General features: G+C 44.3%; 2 protein-coding genes across 4 annotated transcripts; one reads left to right on the top strand and one right to left on the bottom strand.

Annotated features, from left to right (window-relative positions):
• The first annotated feature begins 749 nt into the window (after positions 1 to 749).
• Positions 750 to 20,994, top strand: LOC110505073 (solute carrier family 49 member A3). 2 transcript variants are annotated; one of them, XM_021584030.3, is made up of 10 exons: positions 750 to 1,160; positions 8,701 to 8,859; positions 9,338 to 9,554; positions 9,899 to 9,975; positions 10,078 to 10,215; positions 11,722 to 11,838; positions 11,961 to 12,113; positions 15,366 to 15,523; positions 15,636 to 15,748; positions 19,524 to 20,994. In XM_021584030.3, the coding sequence occupies exons 1-10, from the start codon at positions 1,017 to 1,019 to the stop codon at positions 19,682 to 19,684; spliced, it is 1,437 nt and encodes a 478-aa protein (XP_021439705.2). In that variant the 5' UTR covers positions 750 to 1,016; the 3' UTR covers positions 19,685 to 20,994. The 2 variants fall into 2 exon arrangements, with proteins under 2 accessions (XP_021439705.2, XP_021439706.2); XM_021584031.3 differs by lacking the exon at positions 15,366 to 15,523 and having other exon boundaries at positions 787 to 1,160.
• LOC110505072 (nuclear cap-binding protein subunit 1) lies at positions 20,493 to 27,935 on the bottom strand. 2 transcript variants are annotated; one of them, XM_021584027.3, is made up of 22 exons: positions 27,607 to 27,935; positions 26,787 to 26,875; positions 26,541 to 26,641; positions 26,260 to 26,416; positions 26,009 to 26,116; positions 25,787 to 25,908; positions 25,539 to 25,608; positions 25,241 to 25,456; positions 25,037 to 25,134; positions 24,868 to 24,931; positions 24,662 to 24,772; positions 24,263 to 24,390; positions 24,076 to 24,150; positions 23,845 to 23,948; positions 23,309 to 23,431; positions 23,079 to 23,181; positions 22,776 to 22,869; positions 22,543 to 22,646; positions 22,228 to 22,345; positions 21,630 to 21,773; positions 21,300 to 21,413; positions 20,493 to 21,184 (listed from the first exon to the last, which is right to left on the bottom strand). In XM_021584027.3, the coding sequence occupies exons 1-22, from the start codon at positions 27,638 to 27,640 to the stop codon at positions 21,071 to 21,073; spliced, it is 2,391 nt and encodes a 796-aa protein (XP_021439702.1). In that variant the 5' UTR covers positions 27,641 to 27,935; the 3' UTR covers positions 20,493 to 21,070. The 2 variants fall into 2 exon arrangements, with proteins under 2 accessions (XP_021439702.1, XP_021439703.1); XM_021584028.3 differs by having other exon boundaries at positions 21,630 to 21,770; positions 27,607 to 27,917.
• Between the last annotated feature and the right edge of the window lie 19 nt (positions 27,936 to 27,954).

The raw sequence follows: 27,954 nt of genomic DNA on the forward strand, positions 1-27,954 counted from the left end.
CAACCCTTATCAGAGAATATTTGCTTTTTCAGTATGTTTCAACATAGGTACACAGTTTACAGGTAGTCCTACACACATCCTTAACATGAGTAATCAAGCACCAGAATGAAAAGCCTCTATTAATCAATTGTGTTAACCTGACTAGCCACTTCCAGTGGCCTACACAAAGACATAACAAAATCCATGTGACAACACATGTGACAGCCTATCAGTGGAGTCTCGTCAGAGGAGGAAGGGGTGGACCACCCCCCTCAGTGAATTTCATAAAAATAAAAATGGTAAATTGACCATATACCACACCCCCTCGTGCCTTATTGCTTAATAAGGCCATGCTCATGAAAAAAATCATGGTCATCCCTCATCTTAAACAGCACAGACCTCCACTGCAGTCTATCATACTCATCTCATATCCTTTATCTGATGGTAACTCCTCATCTTCAGTATGAACATGAATTTTGTCACTTATAATAATTGAGCAGTTGAATAATAGAATTAGGTGTGTTAGTGCTGGGCTAGAACAAAACTGCACATCCTCTACCTCGTTCTCCAAAGCCGAATGAGCATTGAACTAGACTATCACTAGGACTCATTTTTTAGGGCTAGCCAAAGGGAGGGGCATCCGAATTGCAGTATTCCTGCTGGGGTGTAGTCATTACGCCGATTCTGTTGCAAAACGTTTCGTCTGTTACAAAACGTTTTCCGTTAACTTTAAACGGAAAACGCAAACGGGAGTTTCTATTGGACAAATTAAGGTAGGTCCCTCGCCGTTTCGTTACGTTTGGTCTGTTTGCTCCATTTGGTTCTTAAACGGTAACCGGTTTCCGTAATGAATACCCGTCCCCACTAAAACACTGTGCGGTGTTGTTGATCTCAAACCAGCTGGTTGTGTTGCTTTTTCGGAATGACAATGTAGGATATGTTTTAAATAAACGTTTTAAAGGCACTATACCCTTGGTTCAAATATGCTCATTTGATATTTTAAAGTTTACTGCATCAGGCTGGATACAACACTACTCATGGCAGATGTTAATGAATTCCGGGAAGACGTCATTCCGATTAAACCCAATCCAGTACTCGAAAAATGTATTGTATTCAAAGTTTACAAGAGGAGATGGTTCATTCTGTTCGTGTTGTGCTTGCTAAATTGCTCAAACTCCATAGTAAGTGGCTTTAATTATCATTTGCTGTCTCATACATTAACTTGGCTGTAATCTGTCAATAAATTAATGGTGTGATTTTGTAACTTTTTGTAGCAATGTAAAACTCACTGTGACTCAGATTGCTACAACGTTACACCAATGTTATAATCTCTCTTTCTCTGATTGCTACAATGTTACACCAATGTAATAATCTCTAGGGCTCAGATTGCTACAATGTTACAACAATGTAGCAATCTCTATGGCTCTATTACTACATTGTTTCAAAGGTAAATGAACTGAAGAAGCATGTGACACTGACATGTAGCCTACAGGTTACTTTTGAAAAGTCTGACCTCTTTCTATTGTTTGTGATCCTGATATAATATGGTATATTATGTGAATCCCTACTGCCACATTTGATAAATGAACTAGTGTAGCCTACAGCCATATGGTGTAGTTTATAGCAACAATGCATGCTATTCTGTTCTTCTGAAATAGACTACATTTACTTCATATCATGTTTCTTTAGACCTGTCTAGAATAAATAATGGATTTATTGTGATGGTGTAGGCTATATTACATGAATTTATTAGACTTTTTAAAATGTAGATGTTCTCGAGCAGCATTATGTCCAGGAATTTTCCGAATTGGATTAATTGTTCGTACCCCCCAGGGGAATTGAACTGATTCCAGAGGCTGATCCAAAACACCCCCGGCAGAGAAGAGGTATTCGGATTGGACTCCTAATCCCGATTCAGTAGGCGCGCTCACCACCCACCGCTTCCGAGTATATTACTCTCTAATGTTCAGTCTCTGGATAATAAAGTTGACGAGCTCAGGGCGAGGATCTCCTTCCAGAGAGACATCAGGGATCGTAACATACTTTGTTTTACGGAAACATGGCTCTCTCTGGATATACTGTCGGAGTCCATACAGCCAGTTGGGTTCTCAGTTCATTGCGCAGACAAGAATAAAGATCTCTCCGGGAAGAAGAAGGGTATATGTTTCATGATTAACTACTCATGGTGTGATTGTGATAACATACATAAACTCAAGTTCTTTTGTTCACCCGACCTAGAATACCTCACAATCAAATGATGACCACATTACCTCCCAAGAGAATTCTCTTCGGTTTTAGTCACAGCCGTGTATATTCCCCCTCAAGCCGTTACCACAACGGCCCTCAAAGACTTACACTGGACTCTATGCAAACTGGAAACCACATATCCTGATACCACATTTATAGTAGCCAGGGATTTTAACAAAGCTAATCTGAGGAAAACGCTACCAAAGTTCTACCAGCACATTGACTGTAGCACTTGCTCTGAGAAAACATTGGACCACTGTTACTCAACTTTTCGAAATGCCTACAAGGCCCTCCACCACCCTCCCTTCGGCAAATCTGATCACGACTCTATTTTGGTCCTCCCTTCCTATAGGCAGAAACTCAAACAGGAAGTACCCGTGCTATGGACTATTCAATGCTGGTCAGACCAATCGGAATCCATGGTTCAAGATTGTTTTGATCATGGGACTGGGATATGTTCTGGGTAGCCTTTGAGAATAATATCAACGAATACATGTATACGGTGAATGAGTTTGTCAGAAAATGTATAGGAGATGTACCCACTTTGACTATTAAAATCTTCCCAAACCAGAAACCGTGGATAGATGGCAGCAATCGCGCAAAACTGAAAGCGACACCGACGTCTTGCTTCCGGACAAGCTAAACACCTTTTTCACCCGCTTTGAGGATAACACAGCCCAGACGGCATCCTTAGCTGCGTCCTCAGAGAATGTGCAGACCAGCTGGCTGGAGTGTTCACAGACATATTCAATCTCTCCCTATCCCAGTATGCTTTCCTGGACAAGAGGAATACCTATGTAAGAATGCTGTTCATTGACTATCGCTCAGCATTCAACACCATAGTACCCTCCAAGCTCATCATTAAGCTTGAGGCCCTGGGTCTGAACCCTGCCCTGTGCAACTCGGTCCTAGACTTCCTGACGGGCCGCCCCCCAGGTGGTGAAGGTAGTACACAACACCTGCACTTAGCTGATCCTCAACACATGGGCGATACAAGGGTGCGTGCTCAGCTCCCTCCTGTACTCCCTTTTCACCCATGACTCCCGTTTCACCCACACCTCCAACTCAATCATCAAGTTTGCAGACGACACAACAGTAGTAGGCCTAGTTACCAACAATGACGAGACAGCCTACACGGAGGAGATGAGGGCCCTGGGAGTGTGATGCAGGAAAATAACCTCTCACTCAACGTCAACAAAACAAAGGAGCTTATCGGGGACTTCAGGAAACAGCAGAGGGTGCACCCCCCTATCTACATCGACGGGACCACAGTGGAGAAGGTGGAAAGCGTCCATTTCCTTGGCGTATACATCACTGAAAACTGAAATGGTCCACCCACACAGACAGTGTGGTGAAGAAGGCGCAACAGAGCCTCTTCAACCTCAGGAGGCAGAAGACATTTGCATGGCACCATAAAAACCTCACAAACCTTCACAGATGCACAATTGAGAGCATCCTGTCGGGCTTTATCGCCGCCTGGTACAGCAACTGCACCGTCCACAACCTCAGGGCTCTCCAGAGGGTGGTGCGGTCTGCACAGCGCATCACCGAGGGCAAACTACCTGCCCTCCTGGATACCTACAGCACCCGATGTCACAGGAAGTCCTTCTATTCTATTCTACTGTATCTTGGTCTATGCAGCTCCAACATTGCTCGTCCAAATATTTATATGACCTAATTGAATTCCTTAATAACTTTAGATTGTGTGTATTGTTTTGAAATGGTTAGATATTACTTGTTAGATATTCCTGCACTGTTGGAGCTAGAAACACAAACACGTCAATACACCTGCAATAACATCTGCTGAACATGTATATGTGATCAATACAATTTCATTTGATTTGATTTGGACAGACTGCTGCAGATCCTAAATTAGTGTTTACCCTTCACTATGAAATACAGTAGCTTAGCAGCCTATAGTGACATTTCAGGAGTCATCATGAACCCCTTTAGCATATCACTCATTGAGTCAAAATGCATTTGGTTCAGACTTCTACAAGGGTACTGTGAAGGTACCTGCCATATGGTGCACCCTAATATTTCAGAGAATGTAGCTAATGTACCCCTGGGGCTATTGCTTTAATAGGGGATGTGTGCCTTAGGGCAAATCACGCCTGACAATGTAAATCGAAGCCCCATCTTCCACAGGTGATAAACCCAAGACACGGATTCATTCCTTCAATTCTTCCACTCTTCACCTCTAACTGAGCAGAACAATTCACACAAAAATTATAATATTGGAATGCAAAATGTATCAGGCTTTACTCCAATTTAACTGTCCAAGAGGGCAGACATACTTGGACTCCCGAGTGGCGCAGGGGTCTAAGGCAGTCCATCTCAGTGCTAGAGGTGTCACTACAGACCCGGGTTTGAGTCCAGGCTGTAACACAACTGGCTGTGATTGGGAGTCCTATAGGGTTTTGGCCAGGGTAGACCGTCATAGTAAATAACAATTTGTTCTTAACTGACTTGCCAAGTTAAATAAAAAAATAAAAAATCCTGTACTCCTTCTGTACTTTATATATTAAAGTTTAATAACTAGTTTGGTGAAGTTCCCGACCAATTTGCTAGTTATTCTTCTGCCTGTTTAGCCTGGCTAACGCAACCAAAACGACGAAGGCGGGTTCAGGTTCAGTGGTCCATGTGACCAGGGACCAGGTTCCCTTGGCAAATTTGCCCAAATAAATTAAATGATACTCACATCTTGTTGTCTGGTATGTCTTGGAGCAGTGCATGCTCTTGCTGCCCCGGCTCAGCTTGTGTGTGAGATGAAGGGACAGTGTCAGTGGCTTGCCCTGTTGCCAAGTCCATGTGACCAGGTTCCCTTGGCAAATTTGTACCTTTATTTAACTAGGCAGGTTAGTTAAGAACAAACTCTTATTTTCAATCACTAGGAACTGCCTTGTTCAGGGGCAGAACGACATCAGCTCGGGGATTTGAACTTGCAACCTTTTGGTTTCTAGTCCAACACTCTAACCACTAGGCCACTCTGCCGCCCCAATGGGTAGAATTCTTAGGACTTCCTCTCACAGGAGCCTCGGCTGGGTCTGAGTTATGGGAGCCATGGACTTAAATGTTCTTGTCCCAGCAGAGGCAGTCTGGTTTCCGGTTTTGCTTGGCCTGATTTTGGCTGGGTCACATATTGCATTTTCACCAGTGCCTGCGTCAATTGGGGATGTTGGCTTCTATGATGCCCATGGTTGCCCTCGGGCTGTTGCTGATGCAACCTTTTCAGCGGTGGGTGATAGGCACATGGACGCATCACGCCACCTAAATTGGTCACTCCGGGTGGCCCCGTTATGCCAATGGGCTTTGTTGTCGCTGGGGACCCCCATGGGATGAGTTATATCCCGCAAGGTGATCACGACAGACGCATCCCCTGAGGGCAGCTACATTTGGGGGTTGCTGGCATACATCAACAGACAGGGAAGGGTGCAGTCTCTAACCATCTTATCCTTGGCTCGCTCACTACTGCTGTGGAGCAGTGCGCACTTTCCCTCACCCCGGGCGACGCATCCCCCCGGGTGCCTCAATACAGGTGTGGATCTGCTATCCAGGGGTGCACCCGTTCTCTGGGATCTCCCAGATATGGGAAATGTTTGGCAAGGATGACGTAGATCTTTACTCATCATAAGAAAACGTGCGTTGTTGGCTGGTTTTCTCGATAAGGGCTCTGGGTGCTCCTTGACGCATTTCCCCCCGTGGACCTGATTCAGCCCACGCTGGAAAGGGTGCATCTGGAGGGATTGTCATTGATCCTTGTGGCTCCCCGTTGGCCCAAACAACATTGGTTTCACGGAGATCATTCTCCTTTTAGGCGGGGACCCGGATTCTAAACCTATTGCACCCATTTGGGATTTGGCTTTGGTTTTGGATGTGCTCTGTGAGGCCCCCTTTGAACCAATGGAGTCATTAGATCTGAAATCCTCTCCTACAAGACCGCCCTGCTCGTGGCTTTGGCCTCAGCCAAATGTGTTGGAGATCCCCACATGTTATCCATTCACCCCTCTTGTATAAAGTTCACCCTTGTTGACTCTAAGGTGACGTTGCGTCCTATTGCACCCTTTGCTGCTAAGGTCATGACTATGTCCTACAGGTCTCTAGCTTTGAGCTATTTCCCTTTTCACCTCCTCCATTTGCTTCTGAGGAGCAGTGGAGGTTACATGCCCTGTATCCGTATGAGCTTTACGCCATGTTTACATACCCTACATTACTCATCTCATATGTATATACTGTACTCTATACCATCTACTGTATACTGCCATCTTGATGTAATAAATGTATCACTAGCCACTTTAAACAATGTCACTTTATTTAATGTTTACATACCCTACATTACTCATCTCATATGTATATACTGTACTCTATACCATCTACTGCATCTTGCCTATGCCGTTCGGCCATCACTCGTTCATATATTTTTATGTACATATTCTTATTCATTCCTTTACACTTGTGTGCATAAGGTAGTTGTTGTGAAATTGTTAGGTTAGATTACTTGTTAGATATTACTGCATGGTCGGAACTAGAAGCACAAGCATTTCGCTACACTCGCATTAACATCTGCTAACCATGTCTTATGTGATAAATACAATTTGATTTGATTTGTACATTGAGCGGCATAGGGGTGTACGTTTGAGTGTCCAACTTTTTGTCTGTTTTGCTAATCCGGATAGTTTTAGGGGGCTTTCTAAACTGCAGCTCGGGGGCTATTTCTCTGGTCTGCTATGACAGCAAAAGGCAAGAATTACCTAACGGTGCATGTGCCCATTTCACCAGGGGTTTGGCAACGTCTTGGGCGTTGTTTAAAGGGTTGCCTTCAGGAGATATCTGTTCTACGGCGAGTTGGGCATTACCAAACATTTTTGTGAAGTTTTATTGCTCGGATTTCATTGCCCCCTGTGTAGCCAACTGTGTGGTTACCGCTGGGTCAGGAGAGGGTCATTAAGCAGCATGCAGATTGCACAATACCCGGGTACCGCAGGTTTTCCTATCGGGATGGAACTCTGAGTGGTCTGCCATTGGCAATTTCATTTGGTGCCCCCTGGGGTCGGCCTGGGGTGTGATTTCATGTCCTCATAGCTTTGTTGTACTGAGTTGAGTGACTGAAAGGGAAGGTACAGTTATGACTATAACTACTGTTCCATGAAGGAGGGAAAGGAGGCAAAACACCTGTTCGGCCATGAACATCTGTTCGGACAGTTCTGGGCACGGTGAAGAGCGGTACTGAATTGAAGGAATGAATTCGTGCCTTCATATTTGCGTGTTGTAGCTTAGACTTTACTTTAAATCATCTGAGGTTTTAGTGTTGTGCCCGCCATCGGTTGAGACACAACATGCTCTTGAGTAGGCTGGAATCTAGTGCTCAGAGGCAGATGAAATTAAAACTTTGTCTGGATAGGCCAGAAAATGTGACACGTCACTCCCTATGCAAATGTTGGGTGTGAAACCTGACACTTCAAGTAAGCTCCGCTGATTGAGAAGTAGTGGAAAGCAGACAATTGGGGTTTACTGGCACTATAAGGTACTGGACCCTGCAACGTTCACAGGGGGCTTTGTACACCAAAATGTAAGTTGGAACCGGTCCACAACCGCTCAAAGTCTCCTATATAAGGGACAACATCTAAGAGGTTAAAGTTAGGTTAATCTTTGAAGGAGAGGGCACAGGGGTCAAACTGTATATGGTTAACATGCTGTGATTGTATCGGCCTATCACTGTTTATTGGGCTGGGATGGTTGGTCTCTCTCCTCAGCATAGGAATTCTACATATTCATTTTGACCAATGAATGACAATATAAATCATCGACTGTTCTCTCTGCTACCGCACGGCAAGCGGTACCGGAGAGCCAAGTCTAGGTTCAAGAGGCTTCTAAACAGCTTCTACCCCCAAGCCATAAGACTCCTGAACAGCTAATTAAATGGCTACCCAGACTATTTGCAAATAAGCCTATGTAAACACTCCATAGTAGCCTGATTTGAATAGTCCGGCCTAAAGCTGGGTCATACGCTAGTGCCTTGTGAGTCATTGCTTCTGTTTTCACGTGACTTGGAGTTCCACAAGGCAAGGCTGTGGTTTACTTCCTGCTTAGAGATGTATCTTTTTATCACATGATCACATGTATACCAGTGGGTTGCGTTTGTCATGCAGTTTTGCCATATCTTCCTTGGGAAAGAGGTATTCAGTCCTTAATAGGACTTCCTGGTTAAATAAAGGTTAAATAGAATAAATCAAGCTTTACGTCTCATTGGTTGACGTCTTGATTGGACTGGAATATTAACAGATGGTGTCCGATCAGACACTTTTGTGTCACTGCATTGTAACATTGGGCAGATAGAATGATTGAGGAAATATCAGTGAAGAACATTTGTGTACAAGCAGCAAGTTGTAAACAATGTAATAACACATTTATTGTATATATAATCAAATGATCCTAAAACACCCTCTTCCTTTGTGTTTGTGCTTGTGTCCTCAGTTATGGCTGACCTTTGCTCCAGTGGCAGACCATTCAGCCCAGTTCATGGGTGTCACCCTGGACCAGATCAACTGGCTGTCCATGATCTACATGGTGGTGGCCATTCCTCTCAGCTTTGGGACCACATGGATGCTGGACACCTTAGGACTCCGAATCACAGTATGTACAGTCTGGTCAAGGTAGACCACACACAGGTCTCCTGACCTCAATGGGACTTCCTGGGCAAATAAAGGTTAAATTAATAAAACAGACCAGATTCCATTAAATCTGCCTTGCCTACAGTATCTCGCAGAATATTTGTTTACAACGCTGTGCACACACTGAAAACAAACCTGTGAGGGGAGTCTGTCCAGTGCTTGAAATGAAAGATACAGACTGTTCCTTTAAGATATGCATGAAATAAATATGCATGAAAGAGATATGATGAAAGAGATATGGATGAGAGGTGTAAGAGGGATATTCAGTAAAGTGTGAATGTTTGAGTTTGTCTGGAAAAATCTCAGATAGAAAGTGTGTGGGCTTTGTATATGAAGTCTGCTGTCAGTGATAGAGGAAGCTGCCCACATGCAGATGGCACTCTGATTTTTTTACTAAACCGTGCCCATTGTGACATTTTGCCTTTCTGACTGTTCTATAGCTGGTGCTGGGTTCCTGGCTCAACATGTTGGGAGCTGTGCTGCGTTTCGTGGGCATCATGAGGAACCTACCAAGTGCAGCCAATTTCCCCGTGGTGATGGGGGGCCAAACCCTGTGTGCCCTGGCCCAGCCCCTGGTTATCTTCACTCCCACCAAGCTGGCAGCCCTCTGGTTCCCAGAGCACCAGCGAGCCACCGCCAATATGATAGCCTCCATGTGTGAGTGAGCTATGGTTGCTGTCCTGTCCACCACAGATTTTCCCATCAGTTACTCTGTTAAAACTACCTGTGTCAAGTCAGCATTATTGGTTTAGTCACCACTTGCCATATGTGTTTTGAATTGCCAACTGCTCCTCTTTCTGTCAGCTTTCTGTCAGCTTTTCAGTCAGCTTTTCCGTCAGCCTCAGTCAGCTTTTCAGTCAGCTTTTCAGTCACAGGAACTGAGATCCCCTAAAAAGTAGGAAGAGAAAGTCCAAAATGTCTGTTCGTTTAAGCTCCAAATGACAATATCATGGCGGACTATTTTAAATTTTTTGGTTGTGTTTCTCTATTTCTCCTTTCAGCCAATCCCCTTGGGATTCTCATTGCTAGCATCTTTTCCCCTATGATTGTGGGGACTACCAACAACATCCCTTTATTGGTGAGTTAAGGAAGAAATAGTAAAACAGATTGTCTTGACTTTAGATTGCATATATATTTATCACTACAATTATACTTTTTCCGCGTTCACTGATCTTCCCAGCTGTTCATATATGCTGTACCAGCAGCCATTACCTGTCTCCTAGCAACAGTGGGGATCCGTGATAGTGCCCCCCCAACGCCCCCCTCAGCCAGTGCCGAAAGCTCCAACTCAGAGCCCTTCCTGGAGGGAATCAAGCTGGTGAGGAGTTATACACACAAAGAATGACAATACTGTACTAATAATATTTGTAGTCCCCATCAACATTTAATTCACTCCTGATGGTACTGAGGTTCAGGCTCATTATTCTTCATTTGAGAGGGGTAGCAGCATCCATATTGCATTGTATATTTGGTGTTTATTAGCAGATACTCTTCCTTTCTTACTCTCTGTCCAGCAAAATGAAGGCAGTTATACCATTTTAAAAACATTAACAATAGATTTCACAACACATTAAGTGTCTGCCTTTAGGCCCCGACTCTATTACCACATATCTACAACACAATATCCATGTGTACGTGTGTGCATATTGTGTATGTTATCGTGTGTGTCTGTGCCTATGTTTTTGTTGCTTCCCAGTCCCCGCTGTTCCATAAGGTGTATTTCTATCTGTTTTTGAAATCAAATGTTACTGCTTGCATGAGTTACTTGATGTGGAATAGAGTTCCATGTAGTCATGGCTCTATGTAGTACTGTGCGCCTCCCATAGTCTGTTCTGGACTTGTGGACTGTGAAGAGACCTCTTGTGGCATGTCTTGTGGGGTAGGCATGGGTGTCCGAGCTGTGTGCCAGTAGTTCAAATAGACACATCGGTACATTCAACTTGTCAATACCTCTCACAAATACAAGTAGTGATGAAGTCAATCCCTCCTCCACTTTGAGCCAGGAGAGATTGACATTCATATTATTAATGTTAGCTCTCTGTGTACGTCCAAGGGCCAGCCGTGCTGCCCTGTTTTTAGCCAATTGCAAAAAAGTCCCTCTTTGTGGCACCTGACCAAACGACTGAACAGTAGTCCAGGTGCAACAGAACTAGCGCCTGTATGGCCTGCCTTGTTGATAGTGCTGTTAAGAAAGCAGAGCAGCGCTTTATGATGGACAGACTTCTCCCCATCTTAGCTTTTGTTGTATCAATATGTTTTGACCATAACAGTTTACAATCCAGGGTTACTCCAAGCAGTTTAGTTACCTGAACTTGCTCAATTTCCACATTCTCAATTTGCAGTACGTTTGCCAATCGGTTGTGCAGCCAGACTTATTTGCCATTCTTTTTGCCTCATCCCTCTCAACCATACATTTTTAAATTCCTCATCAATCCAGGTGGATTTAACAGTTTTTACAGCCATTTTCTTCATGGGTGCATGCTTATTAGTAACTGGGATAAGCAATTTCATAAATGTGTCAAGTGCAGCGTCTGGTTGCTCTTCATTGCACACCACAGACCAACAAATATTTTTTACATCAATCAACGTAGGAATCACTGCAAAACGTATTGTATGACCTCTTATACACTATATTAGGCCCAGCCTTTGGAACTTTGGTTTTCCTAGATATGGCTACTATATTGTGATCATCATATCCGATGGATTTGGATACTGCTTGAAATCAAATTTCTGCAGCATTGAAAGATCCCTGATGGCTATCTTCTAACAGGAACATCTGTAACCCACTGTAACCTGTGCCTGTCTGCCTCCTGTTCCTTTGTAGCTCCTGAGGAACAAGGCCTACATGATTCTCCTGCTGTGTTTCGGCTCGGGGATCGCTGTGTTCACCTGCTTCTCTACACTGTTGGAGCAGATCATGTGTGTCCGAGGGTACACTAATGTAAGCACCCATCAATGATCCCAAAGGACCAACAAAATTAGTTTTTCATTGCAAAATATGAAAAAATATGTCCCATGAATTGGTTTCCTGAACAATATTTTCAATGTGTGTTGTTGTTGCAGGACTTTGCAGGACTGTGCGGAGGTCTCTTCATCGTGTTCGGTATAGTCGGAGCTGGCTTCCTGGGTCTCTACGTTGACAAGACCAAGAAGTTCACTGAGGTCACCAAGGTCAACATGAGCCTCTCAGCGCTGGCCTGCATTGCCTTCTCAGTGGTGAGTCGGGATCAAACCTCAGGGTTATCAGTTTCGTACCTCATGAATAGGTGTGATGATGAAACAGTGATGCATGTTCCAAACTAAGGTTTGGGGTGGAGGAAAACAGCATATATTTTCAGTTTTTCTTCTTTCAAGGTATCAAATCAAAATGAATTGGTCACATACGTGTTTAGCAGATGTTATTGCGGGTGTAGCGAAATGCTTGTGTTTCTAGCTCCGACTGCAGTAATATCTAACAAGTAATACCTAACAATTTCACAACATACAGCCTATACTCACAAATCTAAGTAAAGAAATGGAATTAAGAATATATAAATGTATGGACAAGGAATGTCAGAGCGGCATAGACTAAGATACAGTAAAATAGAATACATTAAATACATATGAGATGAGTAATGCAAAATATGTAAACATTATTAAAGTGACTAGTGTTCCATTTATTTAAATGGCCAGTGATTTAAAGTCTATAGGCAGCAGCCTCTAATGTGCTAGCGATGGCTATTTAACAGTCTGATGGCCTTGAGATAGAAGCTGTTTTTCAGTCTCTCGGTCCCAGCTTTGATGAACCTGTACTGACCTACCCTTCTGGATGATAGCATGATGAACAGGCAGTGGCTCGGGTGGTTGTTGTCCTTGATGATCTTTTTGGCCTCCCTGTGACATGGGTGCTGTAGGTGTCCTGGAGGGCAGGTTGTTTGCCCCCGGCGATGCGTTGGGCAGACCATACTCTCCAGTACCAGGTGACAGGATGCTCTCAATTGTGCATCTGTAAAAGTTTGTGAGGGTTTTAGGTGCCACGCAAATTTATTCCACCTCCTGAGGTTGAAGAGGCGCCGTTGCGCCTTCTTCACCACACTGTCTGTGTGGGTGGACCATTGATGTGTACGCCGAGGAATTGATGTGTACGCCGAGAACTTTAATCTTTACACCTTCTCCACTGCGGTCCTGTTGATATGGATAATAGGGGGGTGCTCCCTCTGCTGTTTCCTGGAGTCCACGATCATCTCCTTTGTTTTGTTGACGTTGAGTGAGAGGTTATATTCCTGGCGCCACACTCCGGGAGCCCTCACCTCCTCCCTGTAGGCTGTATCGTTAGTGTTGGTAATCAAGCCTACTACTGTTGTGTTGTCTGCAACTTGATGATTGAGTTGGAGGCATGCGTAGCCACGCAGTCATGGGTGAAAATGGAGCACAGGAGGGGGCTGAGCACACAGCCTTGTGGGGTCCCAGTGTTGAGGATCAGCGAAGTGGAGGTGTTGTTTTCTACCTTCACCACCTGGGGAGGTGGTCTGTCAGGAAGTCCAGGAGCCAGTTGAACAGGGCGGGGTTCTGACCCAGGGCCTCAAGCTTAATGATGAGCTTGGTGGGTACTATGGTGTTGAATGCTGAGCTATAGTCAATGAACAGCATTCTTACATAGGTATTCCTCTTGTACAGATGGGATAGGACAGTGTTCAGTGTGATGGCGATTGCATTGTCTGTGGATCTATTCCGGCGGTAAGCAAATTGAAATGGGTCTAGGGTGACAGGTAAGGTAGAGGTGATATAATCCTTGACTAGTCTCTCAAAGCATTTCATGATGACAGAATTGACTGCTATGGGTCGATAGTAATTTAGTTCAGTTACCTTTGCTTTCTTGGGTACAGGAACAATGGTGGACATCTTGAAGCATTTGGGGACAGCAGACTGGGATAGGGAGAGATTGAATATGTCTGTAAGCACTCCAGACAGCTGGTCTGCGCATGCTCTGATGACGGGGCTGGGGATGCTGTCTGGACTGGCAGCCTTGCGAGGGCTAACACGCTTAAATGTCTTACACACTTTGGCCACAGAGAAGGAGAGCCCACATTTCTTGGTAGCGGGCCGCGTCGGTGGCACTGTGTTACCCTCAAAGCGGGCGAAGAAGGTGTTTAGCTTGTCCGGAATCAAGACGATGGTGTCTGCGACGTGGCTGATTTTCCTTTTGTAGTCCGTGATTGTCTGTAGACCCTGCCACATACGTACGTTTCTTGTCTGAGCTGTTGAATTGCAACTCCACTTTGTCTCTGTACTAACATTTTGCCTGTTTGATTGCCTTACGGAGGGAATAACTACACTGTTTGTATTCTGCCTTATTCCCAGTCACCTTGCCATATTTATAAATGCAGTGGTTTGCGTTTTCAGTTTTGTGCGAACCATGCCTTCTATTCACGGTTTCTGGTTAGTGTAGGTTTTAATAGTCACAGTCACAGTCACACATTTGAGTTTCTGCCTATAGGAAGGGAGGAGCAAAATGGAGTCATGGTCAGATTTGCCGAAGGAGGGCGGGGGAGGGCCTTGTAGGCATCCCGGAAGTTGGAGTAGAAGTGGTCGAGTGCTTTAGCAGCGCGAGTACTACAGTCAATGTGTTGATAGAACTTCGACATCCTTTTTCTAAAATTTGCTCGGTTAAAATCCCCAACTTCAATAAATGTGGCCTCAGGATATGTGGATATGTGATAAAGTCCTGTGAAGTTCTTTGAGGGCCGTCGTGATATTGGCTTGAAGGGGAATATACACGGCTGTGACTATAACCGAAGAGAATTCTATTGGGCGATAATACGGTCAGCATTTGATTGTGAGGTGTTCTAGGTCGGGTGAACAATCACACCATGAGTCTCTAAACACCACCACACATCTTCTTCTTCCCGGAGAGATATTTATCCGTGTCTGCGCAATCAACTGAGAACCCAGCTGGCTGGACTTCCCCATACAGTATATCCCGAGAGAGCCATGTTTCCGTGAAACAGAGTATGTTGTAATCCCTGATGTCTCTCTGGAAAGAAATCCTCGCTTTGAGCTCATCAACTTTATTATCCAGAGACTGAACATTAGCGAACTAGAAGACCACTCCGAGTACCTCTCCTCTGCCGGCGGTGTTTTGGGTCGGACTCTGGAATCAATTAAATTCCCCTGGGGGGTGTGAACAAAGGATTCGCTTTGGGAAAGTCATATTCCTGGTTGTAATGCTGGTAGTGCTGGTGAGTTACCTCCACTCTGATATTCAGTAGTTCTTCCCGGCTGTATGTAATAACACAAAAAAAATGTGGGGTCTAATAATGTAATAAATAATACGTAAAAAAACTAAATACTACACATTTTCCTATGAGCTAGAAGCACAGCAGCCCTCTCTGTTGGTACCATTATCCTCTTTACAATCTTCTATTTTTACCAAGCAGTTTTGTGTGTAACGCCTTCTCATCCTTGTGTGTGTGTGTTTCCCCCTACCAGGTATCTCAGATGCGGAATCAGGGAATAGCCGTGGCCGTTGCTTGTTCGCTCTTCGGCTTTTTCGGCTTCTCCATTTACCCGGTTGCCATGGAGTTGTCTGTGGAGTGCTCCTACCCGGTTGGGGAGGCCACCTCAGCAGGCCTGATATTTATATCAGGGTACATCTGTCTGATACACTGTTTCACACAAGAAGAACATAGACTAAAGAGCAAGAGTGTGAATAAAGGGCTAAGTGTTAATAAGAATGTGCTTGTTTTTGTTTTTTTTCAGACAGATCCAGTCAGTTATCTATATACTGCTTCTTCAGGGGTTGACCAAACCAATGGCCTACTCGCCCTTCTCTACCTGTTCTGTAGGAGGGGATGCGGCCTTGAGTTGGAGGGGTAAGTCAAGAACTACCATATGTATCGGAGGGATTAAAATAGTATATGCATGCTAATTGAGGTATGGTTGCCCACCATTACATTTCTGTAGGCAATTACAGCTATTGGTTGTTTTGTTAGCAGTTAAGACTTTGCATTTGTATGAAAATAACACAAGATGCATATGGCAGACCGAAATGTTGGCTGAAACAGCATCCTAGACAACACATGGTTTGCCACAGCTAACAAAATACAGTACCAGTCAAAAGGTTGGACACAACTCATTCCAGGGTTTTTCTTTATTTTCACAATTTGTTACATTGTAGAATAATAGTGAAGACATCAAAACTGTGAAATAACACATGGAATCATGTAGTAACCAAAATAAGTGTTAGGTAGAGGTGGTATACAGAAGATAGGCCTATTTGGTAAAATACCAAGTCCCTATTATGGAAAGAACAGCTCAAATAAGCAAAGAGAAACGACAGTCCATCATTACTTTAAGACATGAAGGTCAGTCAATTTGGAACTTTGAACGTTTCTTCAAGTGCAGTCGCAAAAACCAAGCGCTATGATGAAACTAGCTCTCATGAGGACCGCCACAGGAAAGGAAGACCCAGAGTTCCCTCTGCTGCAGAGGATGAGTTCATTAGAGTTACCAGCCTCAGAAATTGCAGCCCAAATAAATGCTTCACAGAGTTCAAGTAACAAACACATCTCAACAAATCAAATCAAATTTTATTGGTCACATACACATGGTTAGCAGATGTTAATGCGAGTTTAGCGAAATACTTGTGCTTCTAGTTCCGACTGTGCAGTAATATCTAACAAGTAATCTAACAATTTCGCAACATCTACCTTATACACACAAGTGTAAAAGAATGAATAAGAATATGTACATAAAAACTGTATGGATGAGCGATGGTCGAACGGCATAGGCAAGATGCAGTAGATGGTATAGAGTACAGTATATATGAGATGAGTAATGCAGGGTATGTAAACATTATATAAAGTGCCATTGTTTGAAGTGACTAGAGATACATTTTTTTTTACATCCAATGTTTAATTATTAAAGTGGCTAGAGATTTGAGTCAGTATGTTGGCAGCAGCCACTCAATGTTAGTGATGGCTGTTTAACAGTCTGATGGCCTTGAGATAGAAGCTGTTTTTCAGTCTCTCAGTCCCAGCTTTGATGCACTTGTACTGATCTCGCCTTCTGGATGATAGCGGGGTGAACAGGCAGTGACTCGGGTGGATCTTTTTGGCCTTCCTGTGACACCGTGTGGTGTAGGTGTCCTGGAGGGCAGGTAGTTTGCCCCCGGTGATGCGTTGTGCAGACCTCACTACCCTCTGGAGAGCCTTACGGTTGTGGGCGGAGCAGTTGCCGTACCCGGCAGTGATACAGCCTGGCAGGATGCTCTCAATTGTGCATCTGTAAAAGTTTGTGAGTGTTTTTGGTGGCAAGCCAAATTTCTTCAGCCTCCTGAGGTTGAAGAGACGCTGCTGCGCCTTCTTCACCACGCTGTCTGTGTGGGTAGACCATTTCAGTTTGTCCGTGACGTGTACGCCGAGGAACTTAAAACTTTCCACCTTCTCCACTACTATCCCGTCGATGTGGATAGGGGAGTGCTCCCTCTGCTGTTTCCTGAAGTCCACAATCATCTCCTTTGTTTTGTTGACGTTGAGTGTGAGGTTCTTTTCCTGACACCATACTCTGAGGGCCCTCACTTCCTCCCTGTAGGCCGTCTCGTCGTTGTTGGTAATCAAGACTACTACTGTTGTGTTGTCTGCAAACTAGATGATTGAGTTGGAGGCGTGCATGGCCACGCAGTCATGGGTGAACAGGGAGTACAGGAGAGAGCTGAGCACGTACCCTTGTGGGGCCCCAGTGTTGAGGATCAGCGGGGTGGAGGTTGTTTCCTATACTCACCACCTGGGGGCAACCCGTCAGAAAGTCCAGGACCCAGTTGCACAGGGCGGGGTCGAGGCCCAGGGTCTCGAGCTTAATGACGAGTTTGGAGGGTACTATGGTGTTAACTGCTGAGCTGTAATCGATGAACAACATTCTTACATAAGTATTCCTCTTGTCCAGATGGGTTAGGGCAGTGTGCAGTGTGATTGAGATTGCATCGTCTGTGGACCTATTGGGGCGGTAAGCAAATTGGAGTGGGTCTAGGGTGTCAGGTAGGGTGGAGGTGACATGATCCTTGACTAGTCTCTCAAAGCACTTCATGATGACGGAAGTGAGTGATAGTCGTTTTGCTCAGTTACCTTAGCTTTCTTGGCAACAGGAACAGTGGTGGCTCTCTTGAAGCATGTGGGAAGAGCAGGCTGGGATAGGGATTGATTGAATATGTCCGTAAACACACCAGCCAGCTGTTGTGCGCATTCTCTGAGGACGAGTCTAGGGATGCCCTCTGGGCCGGCAGCCTTGCGAGGGTTAACATGTTTAAATGTTTTACTCACGTTGGCTGCGTTGAAGAAGAGCCCGCAGGTTTTGGTAGCGGGCCGTGTCAGTGGCACTGTATTGTGGCACTGTATTGTGGCACTGTTAAGAGGAGACTGTGTGAATCAGGCCTTCACGGTCGAATTGCTGCAAAAAAAACACTGCTAAAGGACACCAATAAGAAGAAGAGACTTGCTTGGGCCAAGAAACACGAGCAATGGACATTAGACCGGCGGAAATCTGTCCTTTGGGCTGATGAGTCCAAATTTGGTTCCAACCGCCGTGTCCTTGTGAGACGCAGAGTAGGTGAACGGATGATCTCCGCATGTGTGGTTCCCTCCGTGAAGCATGGAGGAGGAGGTGTGATGGTGTGGGGCTGCTTTGCTGGTGACACTGTTAGGGATTTATTTAGAATTCAAGGCAAACATAACCAGTATGACTACCACAGCATTCTGCAGTGATACGCCATCACATCTGGTTTACATTTTGTGGGACTATAATTTATTTTTCAACAGGACAATGACACAACACACCTCCAGGCTGTCTAAGGGCTATTTGACCAAGAAGGAGAGTGATGGAGTGCTGCATCAGATGACCTAGCCTCCACAATCACTTGACCTCAACCCAATTGAGATGGTTTGGGATGAGTTGGACTGCAGAGTGAAGGAAAAGCAGCTACTAAGTGCTCAGCAAATGTGGGAACTCCTTCAAGACTGTTGGAAAAGCATTCCAGGTGAAGCTGGTTGAGAGAATGCCAAGAGTGTGCAAAGCTGTCATCAAGGCAAAGGGTGGCTACTTTGAAGAATCTCAAATATAAATTATATTTTGATTTGTTTAACACTTTTTGGGGGACTACATAATTCCATATGTGTTATGTCATAGTTTTGATGTCTTCACTATAAATGTACAATGTTGAAAATAGTAAACATTAATAAAAACCCTTGAATGAGTAGGTGTGTCCAAACTTTTGCCTGGTACTGTATGTTGCAAATACATTATTTCCATTGAAATTGAGGGGACAGGTGCCGTGACAAGCTATAGTTTATTTTACAACAAATACGTTAAAAAGTATTGCCCTCCAAAAATAAAATACGTGCACAAGGCCAAAACACAGTGATGCCAGAGGTTATGTTCAGTTAAATTGCCACTCTTTTTCTAAATATAACATAATGAAATCCTCTGGGGACTTGATAAAGAGGAACAAGCCTGTATTGTTATTGTCTGGTGCTTTGCAGTGGCTCTAGCAGCGTGATTCTCTCGAAAACACACACAGTGATTAGTTCCTGTAGAAATGTCTGAAAATGTCTTAGCTCGTCATTGACTTGTCTTTTTCTGTGTACGTCTCCACAGTGCCCGTGCTGGTGATGGCAGGCCTGTTCAGTGTCTTTACCTGCTGCTTTGTTATCTTCTTCCACACGAAGTACAGGAGACTGGATGCTGAGGCACAGGCTGGTGGAAAAAAGCCAACTCTGGCAACCTGTGACAGCACGTCAAACTCTGACCAAAAGTAGGAACAGGTCAGGGGTTAACTGAACTGCTTTGAGATCACTAGCATCATTTCAGAAGCACAACAATTCTCACGAGGCCAAGTGTATTGACTTACCATTACATTCCTTAATAAAGATTATTTAGGTTTTCGGAATGTAACTGAAAGGTAATTTCTACCTTTGCTATACTGCTTCATTCTCTCGTCCCAAGTGAATGATTACAGTTTTGACAATAGCGATATTTAATATTGCTTAAACGGTGGTGGTAAAAAGTTACTCGATTTGAAACGGGGCTTTCCTTTTATACAGGTATGCTCTAAGATGAATAGCATCTTATGCACCGCACCGTTTGTACTGATGCGGAGCAGAGTGGAGGTCATTTCGGCTCGGTCTGTTAAGTTGGACATTAAATGTATGATGCAAAAGTAATCCAATACCTGAATTGACTGAAATTTCAATGGAATTAAACTGTGATGGTAGTGGACATGTATGCTTGTGGGGTGTACAGACTAGTTCATAAAATAATATTCCAGGTATTTGAATGATGGCACATTTTTTGTCAGTACCAAATTATTTTACACATTCAATTGTAGTAAATTTGGTATTTTAAACTACTCCTGTAAATATACTTTATAGTCAAATAAACCACCATGTCAGTCATTGGTTTAATTCACTTCTAAATACATACAATTTAGTGAATTGTCAAAACACTTTCATTTCTCCTGGATACTATTATGTGCCATTTACCACATGCATACACCCCAACCAAGATACAGGCAGCTGATAAAATGAGCCATTTATCTAAAAGTTCTAAAGTTAAGAAAGAGAATTGTTTTTAAAGAGGAAGCCGTTTCAGTGTATTTATTTCATCACTGTTCCAAAGTGTTACACAGTGACAAACAGAACTGCACTCCCCTCAGTAGACACCATACAGATAATACAGGCAGATAAGACTCTACAGGAGTTTGAATCATTTCCCCAATTTCAATTCACATAAAATACATATAAAAAAAATAGAGAACTCTGGATTCAGGCTCGCCTGAGCAAAACTGAAAGCCACCCTCTGCCTTGTTGCAACCTCAGTTCTTTTTTTAAAAGAGCCACCTTAATAGGGCTACGAGTAACGTGGTAAAAATGAACAGCAAAATGAAGGGGGAGAAAAAAAAACAATACAAAGAAATGGCATAAGACCCGAGAGACAGATTCTAACATCTGTCAAATGTACTACTTCACCAAGTAAACAACTCCTCCTTCAAATATGGTCTTTTAAAGTTAATACCGTCAATGGCACTCACACATAAAATACAAATTAAAAAGTAATGAAGACATCTTGATGCAAGTGTGGGTCTGTGTGTGTGTGTGTATATATAGAGTATGGCATATGTAAAGTAATGGTGTGTGTGCAGGGTCTCAGAGCTGCAGGGCACAGAACTGCTGGTAAACAGCTAGGATGTGGTGGTCAAGCTCGGCGGTGAACAGCAGGTTCTCCAGGGTCCCCATGTACTGCTGGATGGTCACATGATGCTACAAAGAAAACACAAAAGAGCCACATGAACATCAGTTGACCTTGAAAAGACATGGAATTGAACGAACAGGGCCCGTCAGACTGACGGACGAGGCGAGAAAGGCTAGCTAATACCATGAGGAAGATCTGCTGCAGCCTCTCGATGCAGTTCTTGTACCAGGGCGTGCTGAAGTCCACACTGCCTGTCTCGCAGCGCACCAGGTGCTCCGTCAGCATCATGATGAAGCGCTGCGGGGACAGAAGAGGGACAAAGATTAGAAGGGGAAAAAAAGGATGAAATCAGGCTGGGTACTATGGACTCATACAAAACACGTTGGAGTGACATCCTGTCTACTGTCCTCTCCTCAGCATCACTGAAAGCGCTGAACAGTTGAAAACAAAAACAGGAAACCATGTTGCCGACATTGTACATTTAACTTCAAAGATGTATTGCCCATGCACTACCTGGAAGATGACCAGGAAGAGGTTCTTCTGCTCACTCTGGGCCGACTCCACCTTCTCCTGCAGACGCTCGATCTGCTCCTCCAGCTGACCGTCCTCATCTTCACTGTTCTTCTCCATGTCCTCCTCATCGCCACTGTCCTTCTGCTGAGATAGGGAGGGGAGAGAGACAAACACACAAGAGAGATTGAGGGAGAGAAAGAGTGATCTTATTTTGCGTATTTGGCTCCTCTCCTCCCTTTAAAATGGTGGCAGCACTGACATCTACTGGTAATGTCTATTATCAGCAAACACAGACTAATTCAAATGTTTTAATATGTTTGAAAGGGACAGTGTGTCCATTCAAGGCCAAATTAAATGTGTTGGGTTGAAAATACCACGTGTGATGCATGTTTAGAAAGCAAAACTAGTGCACAATCTAAAAAGGTCACTATATATAGACAAGGGAACATTCTGCTTTGTGCAAACCTTGGAAGAGAAACTACTGGCACAATCAGTACAATATTCAGAGCAATGCGGCTGGTCGATTCGTGCATTTAAAGAGTCTATAAAGAGGCATTGTTTACAGCAGCGGTTGATAGGACACACTCCTGCTGCCTACCTTCTTATGCTGTTGCCTCTCCAGCTTATCCTTGGCCTCCTCCAGCTCTTTCTGAATCTTCTGGACGTGTTTGTTCATCTTACGGATGGTGGAGTGCAGAATCTCCCACACGTAAAACCTGCCCACCACACGACCAAGCATGGAGTAACAATGAGTTTGCTAATTTCAAAACAGTGGATTTTTTTTATACTGTAGTACATATTAGGATAATTGAAAACTATTGATCGAGATATTTGCATGACCTGATTTACAGCAAAGGAAGACACAGCAAACGTGTGTGTGCGGGCACACACGCAGAGAGGGTTTAACACCCACCTGGTAAATTCATGAGCCATGTTTGGAGAGAAGAGCCAGTTGGCTACAGCTGCACAATCCACAATCTGTGTACGGATCAACTTGTCCACCAGCACAGAGATCATCTGCACAGACAGAGAAAGGTCATATTTCTCCATACACCCTATGGTCACATCACAATTCACAAAATCTATATTAACTCTGTGGAAATGAGGGTTCTAGTGTAGGTGACGGAGATGGGTGGTCGGTCTCACTTGTGGGTGGTTCCGCCAGACCTCGTAGACCACCCGGAGGATGTGCAGCTTGCCCTCGTCACAGTCCGTCAGGACCTTCAGAATCTCATGGAACCTGGCAGATGGAAACAGGACACTTTAGGCGTTGTACACGCAGACAACACGCGCAAAACTCAACAGAAGACGGATTCCCATCGTTCATTCAACTGCCTGGTATCATAGCGATGCTACACTAAGCCTCAAGGCTGAACAATGCCACCCTTTTCTGTGGCACAGAGGAGGGCACAGAAATGGAGGGTGTGGGTCAGCATAACAGGCACTCACTTGGCCAGGGCACTGAAAGAGTGGCTGAAGGACTTGGCAGCCAGATGGAGGAGTGTCTGCAGGAACACCTCTATCTTTAGGGGGTTGAAGCCCTCACCCTCATCTGGAAACAGACAAAGGAGGAGCGAGTGAGAAATGAGCAGAACATATCCCTATGGTGTACAGTACTGTAATGAGTGTATGTAGGATATAGGGACACTGAGAAGGTGAGTGCTTTGGGGCTAACTGACCATCGTCATCTTCCTGGTTGGGGTTTGGCACGTCTTTGAGCACGGTGAGGATCTCCTCATTGGAGGCCCGGTTCTTGATGGCGTTGCCCACCGTTATGGCCACGGCATAGCCTGGCAGCGCACCTGGACAAAGGCAGAGGTGTCGTGTTGTATTTCCGATGGTGCTTACGCCAATAGTTCAACAGTAGGAAAAAAAGAAGACTGTGCACATCGTATTTACTTAGATTACGCTGAGTGAACTTCTTTCCTGTTACAGGCTAATTACATCTGTTCCATTACAGTTTCACTGGAATAACAACACTAATGTGAAGTGTTACCCCCCTGGGGTTTATTTGAGCTTTACCCTCAAAAGGCTGCTACTTGTGATCACACTCTTACAATCCAACAGAAAAAAAATACAAATAAATGGCAGACCAATTACGAGCACATTAGAGTCATCTTAGTCCCCAGGCTATGATGCACCAACAGACAGAAGTTTACAGAAATACATTCAAGAATACATAAATGAATGGCCCCTGGAGAGGCAGTGTACTTACTGTTGGCCTCATCTTGGTATTTGTAAAAGAAGATGGGGTCGGCTGGGATGAGGGCTGAGAAAGTGGGCGGGACGATGTCCACTATCCGCTGATGATAGGAGAGCCTGGAGGTCGAGAACAAAAAGCCAATTGGTCAGTTTACAGGGACAGACTCTATAACACATCCCTCCCCATGTATGATTTAAAACAAGCTGGGTGCAACACAGTTATAGTGGATCTGAATGGAAATACCTCATGCATTTCTCCAGAACCTCCTTGACAAACTTGGGCTTGGGCTTGTCTGCATCCAGCGCTAAACAGTCCGTCCTTTGGAGAAGAACATGTATTTGTTCTGAATAGTAAATAAGTATTTCAATATAATAAGTAGAGGTTCCAACTAAATAAAATGAAAAGCTGTGTGAAAGACAGCTGGTCTTACCAGTCGTCCCAGCTCCATCGGAACTGAAAGTTGCTCAAATGGTGGGAGAACCAGTTGAGGAGTCGGTCTATGCAAGTAGTGTTCATAGTGTCCAGTCTCATGTACATCATCTCTGTGGCTTGGGCCAACTGGGATGAGGCTGTTAAGGGGTTAACGCTCACGGTTGATGTAAAACAGGTATCCAAGCCTGACAAAATAATTACTTGTGGTCAAAAAAAATTGTAGGGTCTTTCCCATGCCATTTTGTGTAACTTGGTTTCCCACTATTCTCAAATGTTGGCATAGGACAAAAATGTATTTCTTAAGAATTCAAAATAAGCATTTATGTGATGGACCACCCATTCAGTGTGCCCTTTACTAGACTGTAATGGGTAGTCCCAGTAGTGGGGAGAAGGATACAACTTGAGGCAGGGAGCCTGGCTGCAGCTTGCAGAGCTCGATGAGCAGTGTGGTGTACATGACGTCGATGTGGGGGGGACAGGGCAACTGGAAGAGCTCTCCAAAGATCACCTGGCAGAAGAGAGGGAAAGAGGAACCGAAGCGTCGACTTCGATCATGTCCTCTTAATGATATGAAACCTTGATATGAAGCAGTAATGGGCTTACCTCCACAATGTGATAGTTGAGTGGGATCTTGTTTTTCCCTGGATAGCTGAGCAACTGCGCAGCACTGGAAACAAATAATAAGTTGTTCGATCAATTACGAGGCAGAAATGACTCACTCGCACAACAAGAGGACACATAAACAAGTCAACTGGAAAGTACAGCAGCTCACCAGGTCTTCCTCTCTTTCCAGTGGGACTTGATGATGTTGTGAAGGTTATCCTCAATCACAAACCTCTCCACTGAGTGGCTGCCTGGCATGACGGGACCCTGTGGTCAGGGAGAGAGAAAGACTAGTCGGAGCATTCCAAAAAGGCCACCCCATCCCCAAACATTCCTCTTTCTCTGGTCTGAGCGAGGGAGTACTACACGGTACCTCAGGGGCATCGGTGTAGTCGAACATGCGGAAGATGACGCGGGGCATGGGGTACTGGCAGTCGGGCATGTGGGCAGGCGGGGTGAAGGGTGGCAGGTTGTGCTGCAGGGCCTCACACAGCACGCTGTCAAAGGCAATGTACGGCCGCAGGATGTGGCGCTCCTGCCAGCGGTCCTTCTTCAGCTTCTGGATCTGAGCCCACAGGCAGTCCAGGTACTGAGGGCGAGCGAGGAAGAGGTGAAGGTTATGATGGTTATGACAGAGGAATAACATATATGAACACATATCTCTTACTTACCTCCTCTTGTGGGTGTGGCTTCTCTGCTGTCCAAACCTGAAGCATGGGGACATGAGTCTTCAGTCGCCTCCTAAAAAACAGATTGGTGTCACCATGACCGTCTCACCACTATTGAGTGCAGTTGACAAAGGAGTCTCCCTCAAAATACTCATGAATTTCAGTTGCATTACATCATGCACAGTTCCTCAACTAGGAAAGAGCCAGAATGACATGTTAATACCAAACTAAGAGGGGGGAAAAAAGCATACTTGAGGTAACCGTCAATCTGGTTTAGGAGCCTGTCCATCTCCACGTCCTTCTTCTCATAGAGTTCCTTCCCAACCCAGGGGAGACTGGAGAGTACAACATAGACAAACCAGTCCGAGCGCACCTGGGAACAGGGAAAACAGTCCAAATGTACCAATCCTAAAACTAAACTGAATATACTTTCATACAATTCAAGGGTTTAAAATGCATCAATAAGATGTTACCTGTGGCACATCTTCCTCCTGAGTGACACTAACAAAGTTCTCAAACATGGCCACCATGGAGGGGGCAGCGATCACGTGGCAGTTCACCAGGTCACAGAGGAAGCGCACCTGGAGAAAAGAGGGAAACCAGGGTGTCGGAAACCATTGTTTAGCATAACGTCAAACATGATTGTAAGCATCTGTAATTACTTTGAAAGAAAATTGCCTTGGTGAGCCTGTGGACTAATTATTTTATCGCACCAAACACTTACTAGGTAAAGCGCTTCGGTGTACAGGTTGGCCTTCAAGGTCTCTTTGAGTTGTCGGATCATGGCCTCCACAAACTCCCCGCCAAAGTTGTAGTTCCTGGCATTGAGAAGGCCCACTAATGTTGTGTACACTGTCAGCTTCTCGGGTAGAAGTCGAGCCCTGTCAAAACCAGACACACAATTACAGTACCAGTCAAAAGTTTGGACACACCTACTCATTCCATGTTTTAATTTGTTTTACTAAAAGTCCTTCAAATGTATTAGAATAACTTCCAATAGCTTACACAGCACACAAAATGCGGAGGATTTTGTTTTTGTAATTGGGGAGGTCGGCTTCCAAGACACCTGCAAGACCTTCCAAATTGCTTTCCAGGGAAGAGGTACTCTGCAAATGAAGAAATTGTTGTAGGGCAACATATCTGGTGATTTCTGGGGTCAAATCAGGCAAAAGAAAAGTATAGTGAGTGAGAAAATACACACATGGGTATCATGCAGAAAACATCCCCACACTTACTGCAAAGCCCTATTACCTTTTCTCCCACTCGACATATCAGTGATTCCAGGCGATCCTCAATCTCAATGGGCTCAGACGTTCTCCTTCTTTTGTGAGATTGGCCTCCTTGAAATCAGACAGACACATACAGGACGGATGATGGGGAGATGGACCATATACAGTCTGAGATAAAGCCTTCCTTCAATGTAGTATTTTGTGCTAGCTCAAATATGCTTAGCTCTTTAAAAACTGTATCCTTCAGTGGTGTAACAAGTTACTAACTAGTTAATTTCACTAATCATTATTTTGAACATCCGCTGTCTGTGGGGTAAATGGCAGAGGATAGCCAGCTAGCGAGATAAACAACTTTTTGGCATGGTTGCCGCCCCCAAGGTCTGAAATAATATTAACAGTTGTTAATTAACAACAAGATAATAATGTTAGCTATATATCACATTATATGTTGGTCAAATGTTTAACGTAATGGTAGGATAAAGAAGTGTTTTTGCTTTATGTGATGGGGAACGAAAGGTAGTTTGCTAGGCAATTTCTAGTTAACCGGTTAAAAGCAAGGGCTATGCTAATCCATCAGGCTAACTAGCTAGCCAATAATGGGGTGCTGGAAAACTGCCAATGACTTGCGAAAAACTTGTTTTAAATTGTCACATACAAGTATGAACCGATACAGTCACCGTTAGCTAATTGAAATGACTAGCTATAATGATTTAGTTAGCAATCAAGGTGGTTAGCTAGCTATTTGGCTAGCATGCACACATTGACAGAGCTAGCAGCATCAACTCTCGCGGGCTTCAGCAAACGTTATACCGTTAGCCTCGAAGTAACTAGCGACAACTTACCATCATCTCCGTCACTGTGCCGTCTTCTCGACATTTTATTGTTGACACCGTTGGATTAACAATTGTGTGCTGCTTCTTTTTGAATATGGCAACAATATTTTTTCGAAATAAGAAACCAAGTTATAAAGATTTGATTTTTTTCAATGGTTGCAAAAATAATAGCGGTCAGATTCAAGTCAGGCACATCCGGGGTGGAGGTTAACCAGAAGTACTTTGTTGTGTACTTTATTTGTCTTCCGAATTTCTTGTGTTTGGTTCCGTATTTGTCATCGCCGGTGTGTCCTAACGTAAGTTAGCTAGCTAGTAGTGTTAATTTATAGCTACATTTTGTTGGCTTTGGTGATAAAC

Source organism: Oncorhynchus mykiss, chromosome 25 (assembly GCF_057628025.1).
Source record: "Oncorhynchus mykiss isolate SJ-2025 chromosome 25, ASM5762802v1, whole genome shotgun sequence".
Classification (NCBI taxonomy): Eukaryota; Metazoa; Chordata; class Actinopteri; order Salmoniformes; family Salmonidae; genus Oncorhynchus; species Oncorhynchus mykiss.